Source organism: Hermetia illucens, chromosome 1, assembly GCF_905115235.1.
Source record: "Hermetia illucens chromosome 1, iHerIll2.2.curated.20191125, whole genome shotgun sequence".
Taxonomy (NCBI): Eukaryota; Metazoa; Arthropoda; class Insecta; order Diptera; family Stratiomyidae; genus Hermetia; species Hermetia illucens.
In genome coordinates, this window is record NC_051849.1 from 107541784 (window position 1) to 107560493 (window position 18710).

Sequence of the window (18710 nt, forward strand, 5' to 3'; positions counted from 1 at the left end):
TGAACTAGAAAAAAAAAACCCCTTAATATATCGCCAATTTTTTCCTTTACAAATTCGTTGCCGCTCATAGAATATGGATATTGCTTGGTCCAAATTGGGAAGCTATCTTTGATCCTAATGGTGGCTCGAATCGTAGTAGTGAGAGGTGTTAACATAATCCTTTCTCATAATTTTGCCTATTATATCCTCATATTCTTCGTAATTTATAATAATACACATATAATTATAACTTATATATTAATTCATTGGATGTTTAGCATAAAATGTTATTTGTAAGTTAGTGAAGTCTACATTTGCTGTGAGTTACGTAAGTCCGATCCAATTGGCTTTAAAAGTGCTTAGATTTTCAAAAGTGTAAATCTCTAAACGAGTGTTAAATAAAGTTAATATTCTTTTTTCCTTTATTATGGATATTCCACGTTAGGTTTTTTTTTTAATTATTTTATCAAGTTTAAGATCATTACTACAATTGAACTACTTTTGTTTATATAGTTATTAGTATGATACTTCCACAATCTACTGATATTTTGTTTTGGCTTTAGAGTAGGTCAAAATCATAATCCTGATTATGATTGTGATTATAATCAATATTATGCCTGAGTTTGTGATAATCACAGGCCATGATTACGATTGCAATCATGTAATCATGTAATCGTAATCATCGTAATCATAATCATGGAATCACACGAAATCACCGTAGATGTCATTACAACCGGTGTTGTTTGTGATTTGTGCAGTTGCTAACTGATTTACAAATGTTTTAACTAATATTAATTGAATGATTAGATACAATGGGCAGAGTAAGTAACAGTTGATTGAATCTAAGTGCCGCTTGCGTTCTAGAGTTATGCAAATTGAAAATGGGTTTTAAGGTTTTGTGATGACTTAAGATAAATTCGTTTTGAGGAAAATTGAGTTTCTGTTCGTTCAAAGAGACTGCAACTGAAATCCTCCATAATGACATGATTCTGAGTTTATTACAAACAAAAATTTCTTTGCTGAAACGGACTCTTTGCTGGGATACTTTTTTCAGCAGCAATAGTCTCAATTAAGAAAGATACGTATATATGTATTCCGTCAGTAGTCTGGTAATGTTCAATTTATATGCTCACATGTGCGTTTAGTCTTGATAAGACTTGATTGTAATTTTCTTCTAGATATTGGATATGAATACCACTAGCAACTGATTTCGATTCGATTCTGTTGGCATATTAAAATAAACGTAGAAACTCAGCTTAAATAATTTTATTAATATAAAGTTAATGAATAATTAGCGAGACTCTCTCAAAGTTAAAGAATAATTAGCGAGACTCTCTCTTTCGAAGAACTGTTTATACTTAGTTCTGCTTCATTGAAATCCAAATGTCAAAATCAACTTTTTAACTTCCATTATTTTTCTCGACAAATCAAGGCCTACTCCGCGACGGAGTACACCGGTAGTGGCAACTGTCAATCGAATTAACAACATTCGAAATAAATGTCTATTGTTGTTCACCTTGCTGCGCCACATACGTACCGTGTGGTAATCTTGTGCAAAATTTGGTTGTGTGTAATAATGGAAAACTCAATGTTAGTCAGAAATCGTCCCTCGACGATTACCTACCTTGGCATGATGAGGGAGCTCAGTAAGAACGATCCTCCAGGAAACGGGAGGTGGCACCTGAAGCCAAGCGGTAATCAGAACCCCAAGCCAAGGTGTGACTAACGTGCCTGGGGCTGAATGGTCACAGGGTTTAAGCAGCCAATTATGAGAAAACAAAAACCTTTTTAAAAAATACAATTAAAATGCAATTAATTAATTAGGAGGAAACTCCTCCTAGCTATAAGGACTGCATCCTCGCAAGGCATCAAGCTTTGCTTTGAGTCGGTAGGGGTATACCGTAAAATGTTACGGCTAAACTTCAACACGAACGAGTGACTCAGGCACTACTAGTAGTCTCAAAAGACTTTCAGGCTAATTTGGTTAACGACTTATGTGATGGCGACACCACAACAGCTTAACTAACCATAAAAAGGCAACAGGGAGATAAAGAGATACTATGGTGCCCTGCATATTTCCCCCATGACGCAAAAGACGTTCCCAGTGCAACATTCATCGGAGCTATCCAATATGCCAAAAGTAAACTCATGGGAGTAATAGCAGGATGTGATGTCGACGCTCACCACATATGCTGGGGAAATTCCAACAGCAATCCAAGAGGATCGAAACTACTGGAGTATCTAGTAGGAACCGATTTGAAGATCCTTAATTTGAGTAATGAACCCACTTACTTCAACGTGGTCAGGCGAGAGGTTATCGACATCACGGTGGCATCCCCTGACATCGCGGCTCTGGTCGGAGAAAGGAGAGGCACACAAGGCAACCTCAAAGCTGAAGCGGATTCTGGTTAAAGAACCTAACCAGGGTTATTTACCTTTTCAGAACGAGAGGTGCACAGAAAGTTATGAAGAAACGGCAAACCATTTGCTTGAATTGCACTTCCCAGGCAGCATCCAAAATCTAATCTCGGGGCGAACAGGTGCATACAGCCCTCAACCGAGAGACTGGAATCTGGCATGGAAAGTAGTACCACTGTAGCGAGTAAAATGGGCATTTGACTCGTTCCATAGATAAAAGTCTGCAGCTCCGAATGGCATCATTCCTGCGCTAGTAATAGAGGGAATGGATGCCCTGGATTCATATTCGGAATATAAATCGTGCATGCCAAGCACACGCTTATATTCCAATTAACTGGCGTGATGTGGAGCGTTATTTATTCCCAAACCAGGAAAAGCCACCTATACAGACGCAAAAAGCTTCCGATCGATTGGTCTAACGTCTTTTCAACTAAAAGGACTAGATAGACTAGTAGATCGTATCATAAGGGATACATATATTCCTAAGTGCCCACTTCACCATAAGCAACACGCCTACCAGAAAGGCAAATCCACGGAGACAGCACTCCATCAACTGACGGCAAAAATTGAAAAGGCGATGTCCGAAAAAGAATACGCGCTAGGCGCATTCCTGGACATCGAAGATGTCTCCAATTATCCCTCATTTGCGCCAATTTGTGATGCGGCAAGACAGTATGGAATCGAACCGCTGTTAATCAGTTGGATCACATGCTAGAGGGCACAAAAATCCTCATATTTGTCGGCCAGAACTCTAGTGAAGCAGTATCTCTTAGGGGCTGCTTACAGGAAGGGGTTCTCTTTCTGCTGTTATGGCGGATACCCTGCTATGGTAACGGATACCCTGCAGTGGCAGTGGTGGACGAAAAGTCTTCGCAAGCATTTGGGGACGACCTAGCCGTAATAATTATTGGCAAGTTTGCGGACACAAAAAGTTGGTGCCTCCACAATGGACTCACGGTGAACGCTAGGAATGCTGGACTAATTACGTTCACTAGGAAAGTCAGGTGGGGCAGCTATACGCTACCCACCTTAGCAGAGTCGGAAATCCAGCTGACACAAACAGTCAAGTATTTAGGAGTACATTTCAACTCCCAAGTTAACATGGAAGTGCTATATACAGGAACTAGATAAGAAATCCTGCAGATTGCTCTGGTGCTGTAACGGGTAAACTGAATCTACACATCCATAATAAAACCCATTTTGATGTATGCATGCATCGTGTGGTGGCCGAGACTGAACTTTGCTAACAGCAGGAAGCTGCTAACGCCGATTCAGAAGCTTGGTTGACTAAGTATTACTGGAGCAATGAGTACTACGCCGACTGCGGCACTTGAAGCTATCCTACATCGATCCCCCATTCATTTCGAAGTGAAACGGAAATCAGCCAATGGCGCATATAGACTCGATGCCATTGGAGCGCGGAAAGGCGGCTAATCACACGGTCATGCGTTTATCTGGAAATTCCTTGACACACATCCGGTAGCTCTGATGCCGGCCGATCATATGGTTTCCAGATTCGTCTTTGAAAAGACATACACTCTCGTAATCACCAAAAGTGAAGCAGGGTGTTTTCACTGAACTGAACGTGCATGACCTAAACACGGGATACATTGTACCAACTGGTAATCCAGGTTGGGGGTTGGGTAGGGCTGACAAACCTACAAGGGAAATCGACGTTATGAAGCCATAGAAGGCGCCTCGCACAGGACGGACCTTACAACGACGCATCCGGCAACAACAACGTAAAAACAATTTGCGCATTTTTCATCGGACGTGTGCTCCCTGTACAGAGAAGGAGCTAGCCGATACCGTGCCCCAATATAAGGCCGATGTAACGGCGTTGCAAGAGATGCGCTGGCCATCCAGTAAAACATGTTTTGAAAATATAAGCGAAAGGCTATGCATTCTGTGTTTGCGAGGCAAATTTAGAAATATAAGCCTCATAAACGGGGAAATTTTAACAGTTAAGTAGGGAAAGAGTCCGTGTTCGGGCGATATTTTCGCCCCCATAGATTATATCAAAATACAAATGATGGTTGTTGGAAATACCTGGTTTGCACGGAAAGCGTTCCATAAAGATACGTGGACATCTTCAGACGGGACCACTTTCAACCAATTGAACGCCAACACGTCTCAGCCTTGATGAACATATAAGGGAACCAATATAGCTCGGATCACTATCTCTTTGGTCTGCATCACCTACAATCTCCTCTGACAATCAGATGAGAGTGAATACTGAAGCCATTCACAGCACAGCCCTCTGTAACACCTTAAAGGGGGAAATGGATGCCTCAATAACTGCAGCTAACAGATGTCCTGAAGATGAAGCGTCAACAAATAATCTTCACAACCACCTGAAGAACGTTATCATTGATACGGTCACAAACATACTTGGCCCCAGTCCCAAGAAAAGTCGGAACGGCTGGTTCGACGACAAATGTAAGCTAGTAACGGAACGGAAGAATGCTGCATACAAAGTAATGTTGCATTCTCAAAGAACGCAACAGAATGGGCATATTGGAGCAGCGGATTGAGTGTTTCGATGAACTGCTCAACAAACAAAATATCGGTGAGTTGGAGGTCCTGCCAACTGAAGACGACGGGCAAATACTGCCACCACCAAGCATAGAAGAAATACTCCGTGCAATCCATCGGCTTAAAAACCATAAGTGGCCAGGAGCGACCAACTACAAAAAGTGGTTCATCACCTGATGCTCAAGGTGTGGGATAGCGAATCAATGCCTGACGACTGGCAACGGGGCATTATCTGTCCCATACATAAGAAGGGGAATACCACGTAGTGCAACACGTTGCTGAGTACCATATATAAGAGATTCTCTGCAGAAAGCAGATGCTGGGTCCGATAGCCACATATGTCCAGAGCCTCATTGACCTACACCAAAGACGCTTCACTCCACGCAAATCAGTAACAGATCAGATTTTCTCTCTGCAGCAAGCGATGGAAAAACTGCTGAAATATGCACCATTTTTTCATCGACTTTCAAGCCGCCTATGACAGCATAGCCAACGTAAAAGTGTACACAATCATGAGAGAATTTGGTATCCCGACGAAATTGATAAGACCGATTATGCTGAACTTGATCGATATGCGAAGCTAGATAAAAGCAGCAGGAGACCATGGAGACCATCCAACATTAACAACGGTCTAAGACAGTGGGTGCCCTATCATGCGTCCTCTTTATCCTGGCCCTAGAGAAAGTGATTCTCGATGCAGATGTCAATGCAAGAGGCGCCATCCTCTTCAAGTCCACCCAACTACTGACCTACGCTGACGATATTGACATTGTGGGAAGAACAACCCGAGATGTATAGTCTACCTTCATCCAGATCGAGCAGACGCCGCGAAATCTCGGGCAGCACATTAATGAAGGCAAGACAAAGTACATGGTGGCAGCGTCAGCGCTAAAAACTAAAGAACGAACAACATCAAATCGCACTGGCCAAATGAGAATAATCAAGCTAGGAGACTACAACTTTGTGACCATTGAAAATTTCTCTTATCTAGGGTCGAAAATCACAACCGATAACAGCTACGATGATGAAATTCGCGCACGGTTGTCAGGCAACAGAGCCTATTTCAGCTTACAAAAACTGTTCCGCTCGAAAGATCTCACCATAGGGTCAAAGCTCTTACTGTACAAGACTATGATCTTGCCAGTCCTTATGTATTCCTTGGAGACCTGGGTTCTTAACAAGAGAAATTGCGAACTCTTGGCTGTCCTCGAGAGAAGAATCCTCTGACGAGTTTTTGGCTGCTTATATATGACCGCCTGGTTGTGGATGAAATTCGGCTCACCAGGTTGCGGTGGGCGGGTCACCTAATTCATATGGATGAGGATGATCCAGCCCGAAAGTCTATAAGAGCAATGTCTATCGTAGAAAAAGAAAACGAGGTAGACCCTGCCTGAAATGGAGCGATGATTTAAGTCAGGATGACAGACAGCTTTTAGAAATATTGCATTGGTGGACTTCGGCGCAAAACCAGGGTATCTGGAGTTCCTTTTAAGGCAGGTCTAGACCGGATACCGGTTGTTGCGCCGTTGATGATGATGATGAAAAGGTGTAGATTCACATGCCTTCAAATAGGATCTATCTAATCTTATAAAAGTGGCTTAATTATTATTACATAACTATAATTGTAGCGATCGTGACAACGAGATATATTTATGCACATTTCAATTCACCATTTCGGCTTCCTGTGACCACCCTCATAGATATGTATGCGTCTATAAACTACAAAGTGGAAACAACCCCTCACGGTACGTATATACATAGTTGACTCGAAATGGGGCATGAGATCGATTTCTTTCAATTTGTAAGCATATATATACAAACATATCCACGAGCGCCTGCGTAGCAAGCCGAAATGGTGAACTGGAATGCGTACAAGTATACCAGTATTCCCAATGCCACAATTATACATACATATATATGTTGTATTTCGTGAGTGGTCATTGCCGTGATGTACGGTTCAGATGGGAAAATTTGTCTGACATAAAGACACTCATATGCTTGCCTTAATGTCTGAAACAGAGCCATTTGTCCTAACGCAAGCACAGATGCTTGTCTGTTAAAAAGGTTTGCTCGGAGACGAATGAATGTTGGAAACAGACATTGGTGTGGAACAGGCAGAGACAATTGTCTAACAGTGTTTTTAATACGCGTATTCGTATTGGCAGGATACGGGTATTAAAAACACTGCAATATTCCGTGGTGTGCCGTTCCGAGTGGGCGTTAGCCTCAAATGTACTAAATTAGATAATCCTAAAGATTTAAATAACTTAGCAAAGCATCCTACTAAATAATACTCCAAACCAATCCCAAAAGTCTACATTTTTCATCTGTAGTAACTCGATTGTAAAGATATCCCCGAAAGACAACAATTAACGCCGACCCCCGCAATCGCACAATGGCATCTGAAAACGCAGGATTATAATTACATGATTATGATTACGTGATTGCAATCATAATCACGAGAGTTTGATTATGATTACAATCGTGTAATTATGAAATTATAATCATTACCTCATCATTTATATATATATTTTTTTTTTGTGCGTACACGGAGGTGGAAAATCTTAGAAAGACACGTCCGCCGCAGCTCCGCCGCCCGGACGGCGGAACTACAGCGGGCGCGTGTGGGATTCACACCCACTAAAAACCACCCCCGGTCTCTCCAGCCCTAGCCCCGCGAGACCACCATTGAGGTATTACTTCGCGGGGTAGGTTTGCTCTTAGGCACTCATCCTATATATATATATAAATGATGAGGCGTACCAGGTGTATCCTCACCTGAGTTGCAAACGCAGAGCTGCATGCGACCAGGCGCGTGTCATGGGTTGCGGATAATGACATGACCCACCGGGTCAGCTACGAATATCGCAAGTTGATCTTGTAAATAAGTAGCCGCGGACAAGCAGAACGTTTCCCTTTGTGTTCGTCCTCTCTTACCGATTCTTCCCTTTCAGGGGGAGTAAACCTTCTTAACAAATCCGTAATCCGGGGTGAAGGGATCGACGCGCCTATCGGATGAATTGCAGTGACGTTACACTGTATTTCAGCGGCTCCCCTCCAAATACCTTCCCTACCTTTGGAGGTAACCATGGGACATTACAATATTGGGGCTCTGTTGCAGGGTTGACTGCCTCCCTAACACTCGGAACTAAGTCATGTTCCGGAGCAGAACGTTGTCAATAAATACCGGGTAATAATGAAAAATAATCGAGTTGCCCTACCAACTAGGCAACAAATATTCCAAGAGGTTTCACTTGAGCTCGGTCTAGAGTCACCAACTTACCGGACTGAACAAAGGAGCAAAATACTCCACTTATAAGGCATTCCATGAACCCAGTAATCAGGAGAAGCTTAGTAACCGGGGATGTCGACCCAATTTATAATGAGGCTTTGACCGCATTCCAGGTCACATTCACAGAGTATGCTGAGATTCTCCCAGACGCTAGGCCAAAGATCCCAAAACTGAAGTTTACTTCGGCAACTACTAACATCACTTGCTGCTGTTGACAAAATTTTGGCTGATCGTTTGGCTAGCGAGATTACTGCTACAGAGGTTCACAGCCTGATCTACGTTGCAGCTGCCACGGTTATTCGTCTAAATAATCAACATCTTAGAGCGAATAACAGAGGTATGCGCAGAAGGACTTTACCGTTCTGGGTGTTTCGACTCAACAAAAGAGTCGAAAAGTTGAGAAAGGAGATTTGTCATGTTACACAAGCACTCCTTGGAAATCCATCACCAAGAGTGCACAGATGCGTTGCGAACATCATTGGAAACTACCATCTGTCTAATGATATGTCAATCGAAGAAATCTTCGATGTGCTGAACCAGAAACTTTTGGTATGCTCCAATCCCATCCGTAGGTATCAAAAAAGCTTCCAGCGAAGGACAGGCAACACCATGTTCTTCCAGAACCAACGGTGATTCTACAAAAATCTCACCAACTCAGGTAAGGAAAGTAACCTCGATCTGGATCAGGCAGAAAACTTCTGGAGTGTTTGGAGCGAATCTAACCGTTGCAATTTAGAAGCAGCGTGGCTCCCACACCTTATGCGTTCATGCGAGGCCCTCCCCGAAATGACCATGCCTGACGTAACTGAAGTCGACGTAGAAACAGCCCTTGACAAGGCAGGTAACTGGAAGGCGCCAAGAGTTGACAAGAACTTATGACTGAAGCAGTTCAAGAGCACTCACAGGATATTGGCAAATCAATTTAATCAGATGATTGCCGATCCTGATTTAGTTCCACCATTTTTCACCAAGGGGATAACTTTCCTCATCCCCAAGAAACAGGGTGCCTCTTGCCCTTCAAAATGACGACCAATTACTTGTCTTCCTACCATCTGCAAGGTCTTCATTTCAGTTTTGTGCGCGAACATCTCAAAACATCTTGATGTTCGTAAATTGATAGCTGAGGAGCAAAAAGGATGCGCAAAAGGCTCCCGAGGCTGCAAAGAACAGCTTATAATCGATACGGTCGCGGTCAAGCAGGCTGTCCATCAGAAACGAAATATCTCGACAACCTACATCGATTATAAATCACCCTTTCACTCCATAAAACATTCGTGGTTACTACAAGTGCTACGCTTGTACAAAATCAACCCGAATGTCGTTCTTCTCCTCAGAATAGTGATGAAGAATTGGAGCACAAAGCTATCGGTATCCTCACAAACATCAGGAGAGCTACCAATCAGGCATTTCCCAAAGCGACTCTCACACTGTGGTTTTGTTTGGCTTTGAATCCACTATCCCATCTTTTGCATGAAAGCAAATACGGGTTCTAAGTCAAGCATGGCGTATTGTCGAAATGTACATTAAGCCATTTAATGTACATTGACGACATCAAATTGTATGCCAAAGACGACACACCCACTGTGGCAATTATGAAATCTAAGTTGCTGGGGGAATTTGAACGACGTCTGGATCTTCGCCATTCCCGTCCTTCTGTACACTTTCGGTGTGATACAGTGGGGTAATACGGATTTAGAATCTGTCAATAGACGGGTAAGGGTAGTTCTTGCAAACAACAACATGCACAAGAGAACTGCCGAAAAATTGAGGATCGCTATCTCACGTCATCAGGGAGGAAAGGGGGGTACTTGATTTAAAAACGTTGCACTAAAATCAAGTGCATTCTCTTCGTGAGTTTTTCTATGAGAAACAATCCTCTCGCCAAATACATCAGGCTACCGTCATGGCAGATAATAAATTATCTCCTTTGAACTTGAGAAGCAGAGATTGGGATCCCATGTTGAATGTTACTTCAGTCCAGAAACCCATTCACGGAGGTCATATAAAAAAATTGTTGTTGTCAGGCGTTGACATCGAAGCCTCCAACAAATGATTGACTAATGGTATACTTTTCTATGAGACCGAAGCATTTCTAACTTCAATTCAGGATGCTTCGCTCCCAACAAAAAATTATAAACGGTACATTCTTCATGACTCCTCAAACACCAACTCCAGTTGTAGGTTATGCACTGTGAAGAGGAAACCATCTAGCACATAACATCTGTGTGCAGGATGTTGAGCAGTACCGAATACACTAATCGTCATAAGTGCAAGATTCTTCATCAAAACCTATCGTTGAAGTATAACTTAGTGGCAACCTACCATCTTTATTATATTATAAAAAAAATCAACAAAACCTTTCATACCTGAAGTATTCAATTTTCCAAACTGTTTTAGGTGCAGAAGCGAAAGGATTTTTCTTCGTGAATCTATTACATGCTCAATGAATTGTGGTGGTCACTGTGGAGCACGGTCTACATATTTCAAGTTGCGATTATATATTAGTTACATTACTTCCTCGATGATCAGCCAATATCTTGCATTTCTCAGTAAGTTTTTGCGTTTCAAATTAGTCTTTTATTAAGACTGCGTTGATCAGTTGTGGAGTACTTGCCTCGCCCCATTTTTTAAGGTTTTGTGTAAACACAAACACACAAAAGTCCCCATTCATTGAAAAGGGGGGTCTACATTTTTTTTCATCAAATATAGTCACGTGGGGTATCAAATTAAAGGTCTCGGTTAATACTTTTCGAAGCAAAATACCCTCCATATCGATAGCTGTTCAAATAAAGTTAATAATAGTATATTACTATAATTTTTAGTAATTGGCAGGAAAACCCCTTTTAAGGCCCTCCTAGAATCACGAAATTGTAGGCTAGAGCATAGACCATGATCCTACCAAATTTGGTGAAATTCGCACTATTACTAACAAAGTTATAATAGGTCAAAGCTGTCGCTTCTGTGCAAATTCAAGACTTTGAATGTCAATATCATTTGAAAGTGGACATTCGCTCATAATATATGCATATATTACGTGCTACATACTAATGGGACAAATGCACACTCAAATCTCTTTATAAAAGAAATACACAAAACCGTTCATACCTGAAGCGTCTATCTTCCGGTTTCCCGACTTGTTATCAGGTTTTCATCAAGTGATATAGAAATACATTAAAATCTGTAGTACTAGCCTTTTTATATTTTTTTTATATAAATACGCATTTTCTATTTATTTGTTGACAATTCACTCCTAGAACTATTATTATTTTAACCGACTGAGTAGCCAACACTTTTTGCAAATGAATGAAGTGAAAATTATATTCTACTCCTATTTAATAACCTCCTTAAACTGCACTACACTTTCAAATTTTTGCTTCTCTAATTTTCTTGTCAATTCCTCTCAAACGTTAAATAAAGTTCAGATTCGATGGCTGCTGAAAAGTATGTTTATTATGTAAAAGCTCCGTACAAATTTAGAGAAAAAAACCTATAATTCAAAGCAAGGAGCCCCTTTGTTCGATTATGCTTTTGACCCACTGTATATCCTTTCGCAATGCTACCTTTTGAGTGCTGTGTTTGAATGGCTTTGATATTAATCCTTATTAATTTATTACCAATGTACTTAGTTATTTAGGTTTTTACTGAAACAAACCATTGAAAAGGTAATACTGAAAATATGATATATCTTCAGATAAGATAACTTTCTTTTATAATAACCTTTCCTAAAGCAAAAAAGGATTTTTTATTGCCAACGACTTTCTAGTATAAGATATGTATAAGTTGAAGAACCGCTTTTTATCATATTGGGAAGAAATCATCGAGTCGAATGACAGTTGACAGATCGTTCCATCAGCTGTCAACGGGGTTATTAGCCATTATTCGTCCCAACTATCGTTTCCAGTAAAGAGTCGCCGTCGGTCGTCGTAAAAATGAATGCCGGCGTTTGGTCGTCACGATGAGTGTTCTTGTGAATCCCTCCGCTGTTGTCATCTTGGTCCTGTCAACATGTTTCGTGCAATGTCATCAAGTCGAAGTTGACTGCGGCAGTTTGCTGATGGGTCAGTTCATTTGCCCGGATCCGAGCCTTAACCAAATCGACCCGAAGACCCAGCAATTGCGAGGCTGCACAAAAGAAAACAAAGCAAAAGGTTGTCATATCTATATTGGAGGGTGTAAGTGGGGTACTAACTAGTCGGTTTATTCGCAGTTTGGTGTGTAGCCGTGGAGGGAATCAACTGCACGGAGACAAAGAATGCCTTCGTTCTCCAAGGAAATGCCATGCAACTGGACGTAAGTGGCGAGTTCTTTCTTTCCTTCCATATACGAACTAAAAATCTCTCTTCCCAGCAATGGCTATCATTTCGACACCGCGTTGCTGTTGTCCGTCTTCTTCGGTATGTTCGGCATTGACAGGTTTTACTTGGGCTATCCGGCCATTGGCCTTGCGAAGTTCTGTACGCTTGGGTTTATGTTCTTAGGGCAGCTCATTGATATTATCCTGATAGCAACGCAAGTAGTGGGCCCAGCCGATGGCTCCGCCTACATCATTCCGTACTATGGCGCGGGCATTACTGTTATCCGCAGCAACAACTGGACATATCGCCTGCCGCAAGATGACTGGTGAAGTGGAAATGAAGTAATTTTAAGAAATGCTAGTTTAAATTTTAATGTGTACATAGAAAGCAAGCCTTAGGTTAACTGGAGACTGTTTTTTGTAAATAAAGAGTTACATTAACTACTAAATGAGTATTCTAAGAGTGTTCCCAGTGCAGGTGCAATGTTGGTAGAAGTAAGCTCCTGAGGTCGCCGAGCAATGTGATGGGTTGGAACGGGTTTTAATTTTTTTCCTCGTAAACTATAAATGTGATTTCTTCCTTCGAGATCATGTTTTCATTGATCACTTCCTCCTTGATGTATATCTCCACTCCTAAACCATAATTATTGTTCTTACTCCCAATGAAATCCTTCTAACCCACGTGGATCGTAAAGGTAGTGAAGGACTTTGGTCGTTTTCAGGAATTTTTCCGTGATAAAGCGCCAGTTTGCAAAGCTATATAAACGCGAGAAAGTGGTCGCTGTTATTCGAACACCCCAAGCAACTTTATTACAAACTGGCATAATAGTTCTGCATCGGCGATTCCAATCCAGCAAAACGTGCCCCAGCTAGCAAGAACTTCTGCATTAATGGACGTAATGGTAACCTCGATAAAATGATTGACGCTTTCGTCTAAGGAACGATATCGCACTTCTGTCCTGGAAGACAGTATGACCGAAGTGGCTGGAAGGTTATTCTTACTTCTTTGCATACATTTACAAACTCATCATAAATGTGGATTATATCCAGGTGAAAATGTCCTAGATTAAGTCTAAGATGTGCAAAATAACCCCTATCCTAGGTATGCGTCGAGCAGATGTCAACGGAGGTAACTTTGGCTTTCGGAGCAGTTCCACTTATCAGCTGAGCTCTGGACAGCGAAGAATAAGAATTCAACCCTCTGGTTTAGCGAATTATTTAATCGGCTTATTGAGGCGCGCAGGAGAAATTACACATTAGGACTGGGCGTGGATTAAAAAAATGATTTGAATTAAAACAAAGACTTTACAAGACAATAAATCCATTTAGAGTAATTAACTGATGAGCGCTTAGAGAGAATATAGAACGGGAACTGGTCCCATTAGATTATTATGAAGGACATATTTATAAGATCAGATTTGCTGACTAGGCGTCTGATGTCTCGACATGTTTTTCTGTTTGAAGAATTTTTTCATATTGGCTAGTTTGGTGCCACGGTGCTCGTTAGAGGAAGATATTGGATACATAACTTTTCCCCCTTACAATCAAAATTCGAGTATTAACTCTTGTTTTCAATTTTCTCCTTTCAAATATGATATTATGCTGATAATGGTGAGAGTAATTAACAAAATTGGAGTTTTACTAATCCTAAATGTTACTTTTTGTAAGCTTGAAACTTTTTGATTTTTTTAGCATTATCTTTTTTGTTAATTACGACCTCAAGGTGATTTTCCCGTATCGTTGTTGGCATTTGTTTTTGAATCCAAAGCCTAGGAAAAATGTTAGGCAAAACCGGCCCCGGTCCTGTCGAGAAATGAGTAAGAGTTCTTGACACATGGACGATGTTAAGGTGTAAGTAAATTATAATAATAATAATAATCGTTGGCGCAACAATCCATATTGGATCTAGGCCTTGAAGTGTGTTAGAGCACTTCATTCAAGACCGTAACGGTACACTACAGTAGACTGTAGGAGGCAATGTGGTCAGCATTGCGCTCGCCCGAGATTATTACCCTGATTTGACTCAGGTACTCATTCACAGCTGAGTCGACTGGTATCCGACGTCAAATCACGATACAAATTCCACTGTCACCAGTGAGATTTGAACCGCGACCTTCCGTACGGTAGCCTAGTGCTCTAACCACTCAGCTACCCGGACACTAAGTAAGTAAATTAGTCCCTGCAAAATAAATAAGAGTCTGCAAGCTAAACATTGATTCCCTCACTGGAAAGAAGGAAAAACTCTCAAAAGCTCTTCAAAAAAGCACATTGACATTTTCACTGCAAGAAACTGGATGGTGAGGTACCAAAAGCTGCGATATAGAATGCGGACGCGGGAAAATTGGTTATAAACTCATCTATTTTGGTAACCCACACACCCAATATGGTGTTGGCATTGTCGTCACTGAAGGTTTGCGTGTTGCCATTAAAGAAGTCGAACGATTTGTTGACCGGCTGATGGAGCACGATTCATTTCTTCACCACATATGCACCGCAGACAACATGCCCACTGATGACTACCCATTGTGAGCGACTTTAAAGTTCATGTGGGTGAAAAGGCAGACGGCAACGAATGCTATGGGGGAAAAGCGTTTCGCAATGAGGGTGATTTTGCGGACATTAACGACCTTGTACTTTTAAATACATGGTTCATCAAACGATTGTCTCATCTTCCTACATTTTATAGTGGGAACAGTAAAACGCAAATCGACTATATTTCTATAAGACGCACACTTTTTATCATCGCCACTGACTGCAAAGCTTTTTCCTTTGAGACCATCGCACGTCAACATCGCCACTAATAAAACAACGTGAGGAATAAACTGGCTCGCCCGCATTAAATGGCGCTTTGGGATGACGATGTCCAAATGAAGGTCCTTGAAAAGAAATATGTTAACCATAACTTTCTCAACGGCAAAACGCAGGCCAATTGGCAAATTTATAAGAATTCCAATCGGAAAAGAAAGTCGGGATGGCGAAAGAGATCTTTATGAAGTTGTCAAAAGTGGACACACAAGATATCGAACACTTCTGTTGCGTTTATGACAAGAACGGCGCTTTGCTTACCGACCGACGAGGCGCGATTAATAGATGGCGAGAATATTTCGAGCAGATTTCAACGGAAGAATTTGTCCACTTCCACACACACTGCTGGCATTTGGAGCAATTGTACCTATCAGCGTCATTGCTGTAAAGGGGGGGGGGTGGCAGCAACCTAGTCGGCTGAATCAAAACCAATTAGCTGAGGAGAACCTCCATTTGGTGGCACCGGGAAACACTGTACTCACTTTGTCTTGTTGGTCATGATGCAGTAGGCGAATACTCCAAGGCTTAATTAGAGTGATCAGACCCGAGTCTGCACGGAGCTTCATCTGAAGTGACTTCGGTCACGAGGCCTCATCAGAGGTGTACTGGCACCATGGTTGTGGCCACAAAATCAATCCATGTCGTTAGAAAACTGTGGGATTAAGTTGAAACGGGATGTACGCAAGTTAAACCACTAGGACTTAATTATGAGTCCCATTGAAATCGAGGAAGAAATTAAACGAATGAAATCGGGGAAAGGAACTAGACCTGACGACGACGACATCGCTCAAATAACCGTAAATTAAGTCGGATTTGCCAACAACTGCGGAATTACTGACGCAATACATGATCGGCTGTTACTCATGGAGAAACATCGTGAGAAGCATCGTCCTCTTTAAATGGCATTTTTGGATCAAGGGAAGGCATTTGACCGTCTGTCCCATGAACTCACCTTGGTCCGACTTCACCCCACTCAGAGGATTGAAAAGTCGATCCTTCAAGTTAAGTGGAGTCAGCCCACAGTCTGCCTTACAGACAGCCGCATGCAAGGGACTCGCCTGTTCTTTGCTGTAAAAATAAGCGCGCAGCGAGTCGACTTGGCGATGATGTTGTGCCGCCACGTCAACCACGCCCCTACCTCCGATGTTACGAGGCAGGTTCATCCGCTCCACGGCAGACTTTGGATGATGCATTCGGAATTTGGATATAGTTGTCCGTATCCGCCGCTGGACGTTTCCCAGGTCGGTCTTCGTCCATGGCAATATTCCGAATGCATAAGCCAGTGAAGGAATAGCGAATACATTCAATTATTTTATTCTTCCCCGAGAGATGCGATTTCAGTACCAGCTTTACACGTCGCAGGAATTCGGAGAGCAGAGCATCCTTCAGATCACCAACTCGAGCATGGGTTCCTTGCAGAATTCCTAGGTACTTGTAGAAGCCTTTCTCGGTCATAGTTTCGATGTGGAGGTCACCAATGCTATGTCCGGCATGCGGGTCGTGATGACCTTTGCGGATGGCTTGGATTCGATAATTGTCTAATCCAAACTCCATTCGAATATCACGGCTGAACAGGTCTATTATTCGCAACAGACTTCTAAGATGGTTGTTAGTACCAGTATACAGCTTGATGTCGTCTAAGTACATCAAATGTGTCAGTTCGCACTTAGCACGTAGGCCATACTTTATTGTAAAACCATGCCCTCTAGCTTCATTCAGTAGCCATGAAAAGGGGTTCAGTGCCATACAAAACCAAAGGAGACTCGAAGAATCCCTCTGGAAGATGCCCCTCCGTATACGAATGCGCTCTGAGGTATTAGTACCCTCAGATGTACGCACCGATAAGGTGGTATGCCACCCTTCCATGACTGTCGCCAAAAACTTTATTAGTTTCTGATCAATGCGATACAGATGTAGGATATCGATTAGCCAGGTATGCGGAACGCTATCAAAAGCCTTGGCATAATCGATATAGCAACTAAAGAGGTTTCTTTGGCCTCTAGTTGCTTGTCCTACAATTATTATTATTATTATTCTGTTAGGGGAAAGTCGCACCGCGTCCTTGAAGAACTATTGTGCCACTTTTACTGGGTATAGTGTACCTATTGATCATAGTATCTCAAGCAGGCCTATAACCGTTAGGAACTTTAGTATGTTCCCTATTTCCAGATTTTTCAGCTTTGCATCTGGAATTAAGTGTTCTCCCAGAAGCCTCGACCTACTTTGCACACGTGCCGGACACTGTCCCAGGACGTGTATAGAGGTTTCGTCATCCTCCTCACAAAACCTGCAGGCAGTCTCCGTAGATATCCTTAGCTTCCCTAGGTATAGTTCCAGTATAGTTCCCTCAACCGTTCCTCTTCATTTCTTAGATTCATAGCCATGAAACCGGTTCCGATTCCACAGAAGGGTTCTGGTCCGTGTAAAGGCGTGTCTGCTCCTTTCTTGGCTAATTCGTCCGCTGCCTCGTTGCCTTGTTGTATATACTGCTACACAAAACTCCCAACGGCCAGCGCCTTATACACTCCTTTTATACAGATGAATGTCTCATAGCAAGGCTTATCTAGAGCAACTTGTTCCAAAAATGAATAATCGCCACGTGAACTACGATCTCAGATTGAATTTGAATAAAGCATAATTTTTGACGACTAAACCTAATAAAACAAGCACCATTATATCAGATTTAAATATATCGGATCAATGCTATCAGCTAATAGTGAATTGCGTTATGAAATTGCTTCACACATTAGCGCAACTTGAATGAAGTGAGGTATCAACGAACGATTCGAATCCAAAATTTACCGCAGTGCCGTTCACCCTGTCGCCCTCTATGGTTGAGTGTCGGCCAACCATAAAAGACAATGAACAGCATCTCGCGATAATGGAGACGAAGATGTTATGTTGGACCAGCGACGTAACGTGCAACGCGATCGATATGGAGTTGGACCGATATAACAAAGATTCAAGACAAAATTGGCGTGAACATCGAAGCTGATGAGAAACGACCAAAAGGGCGGACGGAACAACGGTGACTTGATACACTGAACTTCGCCACCACATCCAAATTAGGCCTTTTACAGAACAAAATGTCGCAACCGATCAAGATGATCCGACCTCGCTTCTCAACGGGGCAAATGCTGAAGGAGATATGTGTATATAGTATTATATACGTCAAATACACTTTCTGTTGGAGAATGCATTTCTTTGTATTTGATATTTGACATGTCATTCTGATAAACCGTTTAAGAAGTTTTTGATTCTTTCGATTTTGATTGACAGGATTGCAATAATTTCTAGTAAATTTTTTCACTGCGCATTGCGCAAGTTATCAGTTGTAACACACCAATATCGGCAAGGTCACAACGTGTGAAGAAACATTCTTGCAAC

General features: G+C 41.9%; 1 protein-coding gene across 1 annotated transcript; it reads left to right on the forward strand.

The window, feature by feature from the left end:
- The first annotated feature begins 11784 nt into the window (after positions 1-11784).
- On the forward strand, positions 11785-12967 carry LOC119646897 (TM2 domain-containing protein CG10795). Its single transcript, XM_038047555.1, is given in 5 exon segments — positions 11785-11886; positions 11953-12372; positions 12432-12481; positions 12483-12514; positions 12572-12967. Coding segments are annotated over 4 exon segments (552 nt in total). The 5' UTR covers positions 11785-11886; positions 11953-12179; the 3' UTR covers positions 12849-12967.
- The last annotated feature ends 5743 nt before the right edge of the window (positions 12968-18710 follow it).